The sequence below is a fragment of the Diuraphis noxia genome, unplaced genomic scaffold (assembly GCF_037042655.1).
Source record: "Diuraphis noxia isolate RWA-SAM2 unplaced genomic scaffold, SU_Dnox_SAM2 contig0003, whole genome shotgun sequence".
Lineage (NCBI taxonomy): Eukaryota > Metazoa > Arthropoda > Insecta > Hemiptera > Aphididae > Diuraphis > Diuraphis noxia.
In genome coordinates, this window is record NW_028301713.1 from 60178913 (window position 1) to 60190300 (window position 11388).

Consider the following 11388-nt stretch of genomic DNA (forward strand, 5'->3'; position numbering starts at 1 on the left):
CATTAATGTACGTATTTAAAACAAAAAAAATAAATACCAAGTACATTCTCAGTACCTACTATAGTCTATAAGTACTTAAGACCTACCCGTTTTATTCTGAATAGTAAAAATATATATCCTTTATATTGGTATGATATATTTTTAGTTATTCAAATATTAATACGTATTAAACTTTGTTTTCAAAGAATATAATTCTATGTTTTATAATATTTATTTTAAAAAATATTGAAATATTTTATGTTACAATTAAACTAATTTTGTGTCGTATTATTGTACATTATAGGATATAGATAGGTATTATAACAGGAGTGTAAAATCTGTTACTAAGTTAAAACATTTGTTTGCAAACTAAAAATCAATTTTATTTCATAATGTTGTTCACATTGCTTATATATAGTAATGGTAACACAGTTTTCGATATATGATTAATAGATTACTTAAAATATAGTATAAAAGTATAAAAATGCAAAAGTATTAAGATTTTCGTTGAATATAAACAAATGAATAAAGCGATTGTAAAATGCACTCCTTACAAGTCGCTATTTATGAGTATGTTATTGTAATATGTTTTGAGTGCATAATTTAATAACATTTATAAAAATATTATTATAAACATGATATGATACGAAAAAACAGTTAGGTAAATTTTTTAATAATACTCTATAGTATTTAGAATATTCTTTAAAATATAATTGACTTGAAACAAGCGAAATAAACTATTGTAATATTAATAATGTTCAATAATAAAAATAATATAAAAACCTAACACTAGGTAATAAATTTTATAGTAAAACTAAATTATGGCAATATTGAGCTTAGGTCATCATTTTTTATATGGTGGCAAATATTCCCTGTCTGGTACTGGTGGTTTATTGTAAGAGTTTACAAACTGCGCATCAGATATAGAAGTTGATCCCGGGTATGATGCAGGAGTTGGCGATGCACCAGTTAATGTTGAGCTTGGACCATATGATCCCACTGTACTTCCTTGATTGGGGTAAGGTGTTGTGCCCGAACTTCCAAACGGACCTTGAGAACTTGGCCGACCATTATTGTTCACACCTGTAGATGGGTACGATGGTGTGGCTTGTGCACCTGGGTAGCTGCTTGGACGTTGACCCGGGAATAGTGCACTTGTCTGTGATGGATAGTTAGCTGTTGGGCCTTGTGATCCTGCCTGTCCTGGGTAGTTGGCAGTTGGACCCTGAGAGCCCGGTTGACCTGGATAGCTGGCTGATGGGCCTTGTGGACCATATTGTCCTGGGTAGTTGGCGGTTGGGCCTTGTGGACCATATTGTCCTGGGTAGTTGGCGGTTGGGCCTTGAGAACCAGACTGTCCTGGGTAGTTGGATGTTGGACTTTGTGATCCTGCCTGTCCTGGATAGTTTGCAGATGGACCTTGAGAACCAGATTGTCCTGGGTAGTTAGCGGTTGGGCCTTGAGAACCAGATTGTCCTGGGTAGTTAGCGGTTGAGCCTTGGATACCAGATTGGCCAGGGTAGTTAGCTGTTGGCCTTTGAGGACCAGACTGTCCTGGGTAGTTGGCAGTTGGGCCTTGAGAACCTGGCTGTCCTGGGTAGTTGGCTGTTGGGCCCTGGGGACCAGTTTGGCCTGGATAATTTGCAGTTGGTCCTTGTGGTCCTAATTGTCCTGGGTAGTTAGCGATTGGACCTTGAGGACCAGACTGTCCTGGGTAGTTGGCTGTTGGACCCTGAGGACCAGTTTGGCCTGGGTAATTGGCGGTTGGTCCTTGTGGTCCTGATTGTCCTGGGTAGTTTGCAACTGGACCTTGAGGACCAGACTGTCCTGGGTAGTTGGCTATTGGACCCTGGGGACCAGTTTGGCCTGGATAATTGGCAGTAGGTCCTTGTGGTCCTGATTGTCCTGGGTAGTTTGCAACTGGACCTTGTGGACCAGAAATTGTTGGGAAGTTAGCAATTGGTCCTTGTGGTCCAGCTAAACTCGGGTAGTTACCAATTGGGCCATTAGGACCCACTTGTCCAGGGAAGTTGGCGATAGGTCCTTGTGGGCCTGATTGTCCTGGAGCACCTACTTTTGAGTAGTCATAAATATTAGCGTTCAAGCCGTATAGGCTTTCAGCAGTCGAACAATCAAACTGGTTCCACCAGACACACACAAAGTGTTGTTGGTGGAATATTGTTCCATTAGGACACAAGAAATCGTATTTAATATCATTAGAACATATATGGAATACTTGACATCTGGTTTCAGTATCAGCGTAGTAACCTGGCAATCTCTGGTTACAAGTAAATGAAGTATTTGGTATTTCTGATAGTATTGGGTAGTCGGTACCTGGTTCTCCGGGTATAGCAGAAAAGTCACCACCCTCGTAAGAACCATCGTCATTATTTCCAGCTGGTGAGATTCCAGATCCAAAACCGTTTCCAAAGCTGGAAGGTCCCTGACTACCACCATTTCCACCAAAGAAACTGCCAGGTCCTTGTAAACCAGAATTTCCACCTCCAACGCTGCTAGGTCCCTGACTACCACTGTTTCCACCAAAGAAACTGCTAGGTCCTTGACTACCACTGTTTCCACCAAAGAAACTGCTAGGTCCCTGTGCACCAGAAGCTCCACCACCTACACTGCTTGGTCCACCAATGCCGGTGCCTCCATAACTTGGCCTGGATCCGCCACCAACGCCATTGCCAAAAGTATTTGGTCCTTGTGTACCAACATTGTTACTTCCATAATTGCCTAAAAATAAATTAATTGCACCGTGTAAGTATAAGGCAATAAACTATTTATTTCTTTTACTGTAATATTTACCAGGTGCATTACCTATACCAAAACCGCTTGATCCCGGGTTGCTACCAAAACCTGTTCCTGGTAAAGAACCACTGCTACCACCATAACCTGGAGCATTGCCATTTCCAAATCCGGTAATACCTACATTGTTTCCATTTCCATAACTACCAGGAGCATTTCCACTTCCAAATCCAGTAGTTCCCACACTGTTTCCACTTCCATAACTACCAGGAGAATTTCCACTTCCAAATCCTGTAGCTCCTACACTGTTTCCACTTCCATAACTACCCGGAGCATTTCCACTTCCAAATCCAGTAGTTCCTAAATTGTTTCCACTTCCATAACTACCTGGGGCGCTTCCACTTCCAAATCCTGTAGCTCCTACACTGTTTCCACTTCCATAACTACCAGGTGCATTTCCACTTCCAAAACCAGTCGAACTTGGGGTTCCTGAACTTCCACCAAATCCACTTGGTTTTGAACTTCCAGATCCAAAACCAGATCCTGATCCAACACCATATCCATTACCACTTTGAGGGGCTCCTAAACTTTCTTGTCCACTTGGACCATAGCTTGGTCTTGTGTTAGGACCAGAAGAACCATCACTAGAAGAACCATATCCAGGTGATGAACCTGAACCAGTAGGGAAGTTTCCAGGTCGTTGTGCAATTGAAGTAGGGAAGTTAGCGGTAGTGAAATCTTGAGGTGCAGATGTAGGATAGGCTGTTTGGCCACCATATCCACCAGTAAAACTGGGCGTACCAGTAGGTCCAGTAGAACCAAATTGATCAGCCTGAGTTGGGTATGATGAAACCGTAGTTGGGAATGAAGTAGGATAACTAGTACCCGATGGCTTACCTACTAATCCATCGTTACCGTATGGTATTGCTGTAGTTGGACCATTCAATGGGTTTGATGGTTTGTTGTAATTATAACCACTTTGTGCCTAAAATAAATGTATGGAATATATTTAGCAATGGCGTTTTTTTATAATATGTCAAATTTATGTGAGACACTCACCAATGCATAATGGGATAGTGCAAATAAGGCACCTGAAACATTAAAAAATAATTGATTATGTTTATTTAATCAAAATAAAATACAAATTAAAGAGAAATTATTATTGACAAAAGTGTGTGAACTACTTAGAAATAAAAGAAGAATGTAGAGCATATATTTTAATTAGATAACTGATCAAAGAGTTTAACCTTGTCGAGGTTTGAGTTATTTTAAACATTATGTCACTTAAATTGTAGGATCTATTGTTAACGTTAACAACTGATTTCGTCTATTCTAATTTATGAAAATCGAGCATTACCTGTTTAACACGTGACCTCATTCCCTACATATTTTTTAAAAATTTCTCACGAAAATACCAACAATTATGCAATAAACTTTATTAACATGTTGTAAATATTAACCACATGCAAGATATTAATTATTTTATATATAAACACACAACACTATTTACCCACTTGTAATTAAGTCACCAGCACTCTCTTTGTATTTGAAATATATTTTCAAAGAGTTTTTAAAAGAAGTACATGCACTGAAGTACTAATAAATTTCTTAACTCTTAAAAAAGCAATTTAATATGTTTAATTTGTATTATTTGGATTCAACGGCTCTCAGGTATTTTTAAATAAATTTAATTATTCTTGAATCATTTGACATTTCTAATAATTTGTAAAAATACTATTCATAGTATAACATCATATAAACGATAGAATTATTGAAGGATCAAGTGAAAATTTAACTGAACAATGCACTTAAAAATATTATTTCACTGACTTTCAAGCTACCCATTTATTAAAATAAAAATATAGAATACTCGTGTGTATTAGTATTAATCGTTAAACGATATAATTGTCTCCCAATCAACAAACACTGCGAAATAGCTGTTTACTATTATAATATTATTGTATTCTATGCACTGTCACGCCTAGTTTCGTTGTAAAATTAATTTTATGGTGATATATATTATAAACTATTTAAACGAAATATTATGCGCCGCGCCGTATACATTTTTTCAATCAAATTATATCACAACGATAGTGATACAATCTTCTTTGCCGGGGCTTACGCCTTGTTGACCACTAGGCTGTGACTTCCTTATAGTTTGACGGTGTAACTCGTCATGTGGAACAATTAATCTACTCGGACTTGGACGATACATTATGTTATTTTATTGTTGTGTGGTTTTAACAATAAGACGAACGAAATGGACAGATATTGCAATTGCACGGAAAGCCCGTCTGTTTAAGACCGTTTTGCAAGCCTCGGCCGTTTTGGCTTGCCGGATTCGGACAAATTGAGCAACGAAGCCACCAGCTGACGAGACGGGGCAGTCGTCTCGTTCATCATCTCGCACAGTCACGACTTCATGCACGAGCTTGGTTTGCATACTGCAGTCACCGTCGTGTTTTCTTTTGAAAACCTGGGTGAAATATAACAGTCGATATGTGTACCGTCTCCGCTGGAGAGAAGAGATGTGATATATTTGCATTTTATTTTATTATTTTTTTTTTTCTTTTTAAAGATTCTCATTGTCGGTTGTGAAATAATTTTTGAAAGTTCACAAATCACCACCGTAGCAGGGAAAAAAATAAAATCCATTCCCAAATGACATTTATCCCACGAAGTCGGTACGACACGTATTCGGGATGGGAATTTACGATAACCCCTCTAGGTCGTTTAATGCCAATTACGGCGTTTCATTGCGAAAATCGCCTTCCAACGAATTGGCACACTCGTCTATTATTATTGCCACGGGATCTTATCGTAAAATGTTATTATAAACATAACTTATATTCAACGTGCATCCGACAGCTAATCTAATATCACGAACGCAATTACGATTTGTACTGTCAAAATTTAACGAAAAAAAAATAACATCGAACAACATTTTATACTATGCTCCGATACATGCAATTGGAAGAGAAACTAATAGAATTCGTGATGCTATCAATTTAATACACACAAGTCCCACACGCATATTATCGGCTGCAGTTAATTATATATATATATATATATATCTTATACATTTATTGTGTGGTTACACAGTTGAGCTTCAATCGTGTGGTCGATTAATCATAATAATGGATCGCGCGTGTTACTATTTGAATTACTTACACAGCAACTGCAAGAAAGACGTATTCATGATGATTGGCACACCACCTGGAAACAAACAAAAAACCAAAACAACAGTTATAAAATAATATTATGATATGGTTAAGTTTAGTATAAAATAATATTATGTCATAACAATAGGGCAAAACGCATTTGTATAATACCTATAATATAATAATATTGTTTTCGGCTGATTTCGTGCGGATTTCATGTGCCCATGATGGTATAGGCGGTATGTGTTTTAACGATACAACTGCATAATGCCATAATGGTGCAACAAAAATAATTATAGGTACCTATGTACAATATATTCCTTATTAATGATAGTGCCAGTCTGGATCGAAATCGCAGAACTAAGTTTATAATTCCCGTCGACACGTCCTTCGGGTCATCAGTTCCGATATCGGTCTGTGTCAAATCGAAATGCACACGCGCAATGCGTGTGTATATATGTATATGAGTAGGCACCTAACATGGTTAAATAGGTATACCTATTTAAAAACTGTTACTCTCTAGGCTGGTCAACGTTCCTATAACGCGATAATTACGGTGATCGATTTAGTCACCGAGCGGCCAAAGAGCGAAGGCGATGGCGCGGCGGTCATTCCGGCGTAAAATGCGCGCGCACCAAAGTTCAAGAGTAGACGCGTGTGACCGTGTAAGGTCTACGAGATCGTTGTCGAACTAGGAATATCCGGCGGCGACCGTTCCGTTTTGAATTTTCTCGGCTCACCTTCAGCCAAACGAAACGATCGTAATAATAAGCTAATAACAGCTGAATTGTATGGCTTAAGCCACAGTGTGTCGAATTCATTGTTTTTGGAGTCTGTGCGGTAGGCGACTCGTCTTTGCGCGGCTAATGTGTTTTGTTTTTACCCGTGTCTACCTATTTTATGAGCCGCGAACTGCAACTTTTTAATGATATAATAGCACGTCGGTTGTAAATCGATCCGATCGGGTCGAGGAGTTCGTTTCATTTTATATATTATTATTTATTATTAATATAGGTAAAGTCACAATATATAATATTATTATAACATTTTGTTGGGTCGTTATATCGCCTGTGCCACGTATTCAGGTTGTGTCGGGCTATCGATGGATCGACACGGTGAAAACGTAAAATAAACGTTGCAAAAATCGATGGCGCGTCGCAACGATCTATATTATATCTAAGTTATGTAAACGATGCGGTGATCTTGAACGCCAAGTGATGATAGTTTAATAACGAGACTATTTATTTTATTACGTTCGACTGGTGGTGTTTTAATTTGTTGTACTCTAGATAATTTTCCTAAAATATGTGATGCAAATATGTCAAACCGATACTGTCTGACAATTCGTGAATAAAAACGAGAACTCGCGGCAGACGAATAGTCCGTCTTTTATACTGGACCGATAAATATATATTGTTGATATATCACCCGATTGGAATCGTATAGTTCGACTTATATACTTTTTCGATTAGTTTTTATTAGTATTTGAATCCTGATGACGTAAAAAATTTCGGGCATTTGACATCGTGTCATAATCACTCTACATAACCAATCTATATATACAATATCATAAAATAGGTTTATGTACACGTTATATTGTTACTGTGAAATATGTACCTATATACCTATGTAAATATTCAATTCGAGCGAAGCTTTTTGCGCGCAAATCACGTAACACTGCACGTTTCCGAACGATTGTTCGCCACCGTTCTTATTGTAACACGCCACTATACTGTGTATTTCTTCTCACACTCGAAAATTACGACCGTTCCAATTTCGGATGCGACCCAGCGAACGGTTTGAAAACGCGTCGACGATGATATTTTGCAACCGATTAATGTCAGTTAATTACACGATTTACGAGTAAGCGACGGTGGCCGCACAATAGCCTTATATACCCGTGTACCTATATATCGTATATTTATATATGTATAATAATGTGTGACGTTAGACGTTTGTTTTATTATTGTTATTATTTTATAAAAATTGTTACAATGGGAACGAACACAGACCAGCCACAGATTGCGCATAATATTATTATTATTATTGCGTATATTATAACATATTATATTTGCGTACCGAGTTACAACAATTAAAAACAAATTTTGATCGACAAATACATATTATACCTAATTATATTAAACCGTCTATCGTTTATAGGTCTTGCGTACTACACCTACTACAGCTGTTGGTCTGTCGAACCTCTCAATTTCGCTCTCTCAACGTCGTTTTCTCGAACAGTGTATATTTTGTATTTGGTGGTAATTGTCGATACCAACAAAATGGAATTGTATTCGATACCTTACCGTGACATTAATCGATAATTACTTGTATTATTTATCGTCCTATTTCATAACGACAGGTAATTCATTTAAATAGAAAAATTACTTATCAAAATCATTTGAATAGAATTTTAGTAAAAAAAAGAATGCTTAAAATCAAATTATAATATTATTTTCTCTTTGTTTTATTCACAAAAATAACTTGATGAAACATTATTACACGAATTGTTTCCTATATTATATACCGAATTATAGAAATTACATTTAAACCACCTCACACCATGGCCATTGATTTTGTTAAATTATTTTGATTTGAAATTTTTATTTTGTATTTAATAAAAAAAAAACTAAAATGAAGCACTAGTGATTTAAAAAAAAAAATGTTTTAATGTTTTTGGTATGCTTTATTATTAATACTATGGTATGTGATATAATTTAGTTGCTATATGTCCTTCGCTATGTATAACTTAAAACCAGACAAAAAATGTCTGAATTTTAATAAGAGTTGTCTATATTTTATAAGTATATATATATGTCAAACGTTGGTTAATTGTTTTTTAATTGTTCACGTTTTTATCGAAAAAATAATTTTGGTTGTAATTTATCATATTGAAAAAAAGAACTTAGGTCTCAATTACAATGTTGTTTTTAAAACAATATACAACTAAAACTATACTAATAGGTACTATATTTATACAAAAATTTAAAATTTCAATTTTTTAAGTATAATTTTTTAATTTTCTTATAATAAATGATGAAATATTTTACAATGTAATTATATTTGAATACTTCGCGATGGAAATGATAATCGTTTAAAAAACATTTAAAGATAAAAGCGAACGGTGCTCAAGTGTTGCAAGTCAGATCATATGTACCTATATTATTATATTATAATATCATGTTATACCTAATTGAATAACCATGTATGAGACGTAATAATAATACACTGATGAAAGATATTTCTGAACGTTCGTTTGATACCAAAAAGGCTACTATTATTATTTTACAACACAACTGTATAATATAATAAATAACAGATAAAATATGATAATAATAATTATGACTGCAACTTGAAAAGTGTATTTGAACAAACACCATCATATTATATAATAATATAATAATATACCTACGATACGTTTTGTACTGCGTCCGATATAGGAGTACAACGTGTATCGCGTATAGTACATATATATATACAATGTAGAGTACATAACATATAGGTGCATAGTATTATAATATATAGAATGTTAATATACATTGATTTAACAGTGTTTTCGTCGAAGACGAACATAATATGTAAAATGCTCGGACGAATCGCGTCGTGAAAAATTATATAATGACAGCAATAATGATGGACGACTATATCTCTCTATTCCTATATATTATTATGGTATTATATATCGGACTTCTTACCTTTTAGCCGACGGATTTAACGGTATTTGCGGTGGACACCGCGGTTGTGTATATTATAGAAGTGCACAAAAAATTAAATCCAGACACGAAACACTATTTTTATTCGATCACACTATAGCAGAGACTTAAACGCACGACGACGCGTCGTACGAATGTTATTTTTAATGAAAAAAATGAAATTCGTTGTACACGCGGTGATGGTGGTGGCGAGAGCGCTGCAGTGATGTGCGTCCCTGTTGGTTCGGCGAACGGGTCGACTGTGAATGTTTGTTTCGGGAGCACGCGATTATTTATAGGTAGATCCGAGACCAAAGCTTGGCCGCCGACCGTGGGGGCGAAACGCGTCATCGGCGCCGTCGCCTGCACACCGCGGTGGGGCCTGTCCCCCCGTGCGTGCTGCGGACGAGCACTTTCACGATGAGGACGTCCGCAGAGACGTTCGGCGGCGGTGGCTTCTCGTCACGAGGTCGCGTAGTCTGTCTTGTGTACACTCTGGCCGTGGCTTGTACCCCGCGCGAGACGATCACTTACGCTGAATTTGCCGAGCGGTACGGTTATTATATTATACTATTATTATCACCATACTCCTGTAATAGAGTAGGTAATATTTTCATCTCCGTTATAATATTCTATCACTACGATACTTTCGTGTAGGTAACGCATCACACTCGTTCGCCGTCCCCGGGATCGATCGGACGCCGTACAGACGCGTAATATTCAACCGTTTGTCACGTTATATTTTAAACTTGTGCATACGCTGAAGCAGTTCTTAATGATCGATAGCGAATAATATGATATTGTATCATTTTCTGACTTCTGAGCAGTTCACTGATGTGTATCGATAATACGACTAGCGACTTTAACGTTCAACTACTCATCTGCGAGATTTGGTGTAACCTACACGCATAATACCCCATACGGAACATCACATTAATCGATTATCGAAAAAAATACCACGTGATCGATTTGTCCGATTGTTGCGTGCGAACACTTAACAACGTAATATTTATTTTATACATGTAGGCGTGCAAAAGTGGTGTGCAGTTACACACTCTGCAAAAATTGTATTTTATACAATAGTCGATAATGATATTACATTTACATAATATAATATTCTTTATTTTCACTATCAATAAAACAGCCTCTAAACAAATTGAATTTACCATAAACTTATATTGTGATCATATAATACAGAGACAATATTTATCTTACTGAATTGTAGTAGATCAATAACCCCTATATACTAAAATAATTCTACACATCCTGTGAAAAATTTCTGCACACGCCTATAATTTTATATGTTTCAAAAATATATCATTAATATATAATTACATGAGTGCAGTGCTCGTGCGGCTGATCAGATTCCGTTTATATGCGCTGTAGTACTACATAATTTAATATTTATCATCGTTATCATATTAAAATCGTATACATAGATATTTAACAGTAGCTATTTGTAATTTGCATGCTTCGTTCACCGTAGTCTCGACGTTGGCGTAAAAATATTAAGTTTAAAATAATAAATAACGCTCAATAACCGGGTCGTAACACTCGTAACCAGTCCTTATAGGTATCTAAACTTTGGATTTCTCATGCGTTTGCCATGGTTTTGGTGAATTTTTTAAGTTTCTGAGACAAACATTACGATTCAAACTGTATACATACATCATAGTCTTCGTTAAAAATTTACATAAATATATATATGTAGGTACAGAATGATGTTTTAAAAGGTAAATATTTATTTTTAAAAATTCTTAAAATATTAGTAGGTACATTTTAAGATTTTTTTTTTAAATTTATTA

The 11388-nt window shown here is 36.0% G+C and overlaps 1 protein-coding gene across 2 annotated transcripts; it reads right to left on the minus strand.

Moving 5' to 3' along the window:
* Positions 1-172: 172 nt before the first annotated feature.
* Positions 173-9855, minus strand: LOC107169478 (uncharacterized). 2 transcript variants are annotated; one of them, XM_015519227.2, is made up of 5 exons: positions 9587-9855; positions 5902-5946; positions 3790-3821; positions 2803-3715; positions 173-2718 (listed from the first exon to the last, which is right to left on the minus strand). In XM_015519227.2, exons 2-5 carry the CDS (start codon positions 5927-5929, stop codon positions 824-826), a joined length of 2868 nt encoding a protein of 955 aa, XP_015374713.2. In that variant the 5' UTR covers positions 5930-5946; positions 9587-9855; the 3' UTR covers positions 173-823. The 2 variants fall into 2 exon arrangements, with proteins under 2 accessions (XP_015374713.2, XP_015374712.2); XM_015519226.2 differs by having other exon boundaries at positions 2791-3715; positions 9587-9854.
* Positions 9856-11388: the final 1533 nt, after the last annotated feature.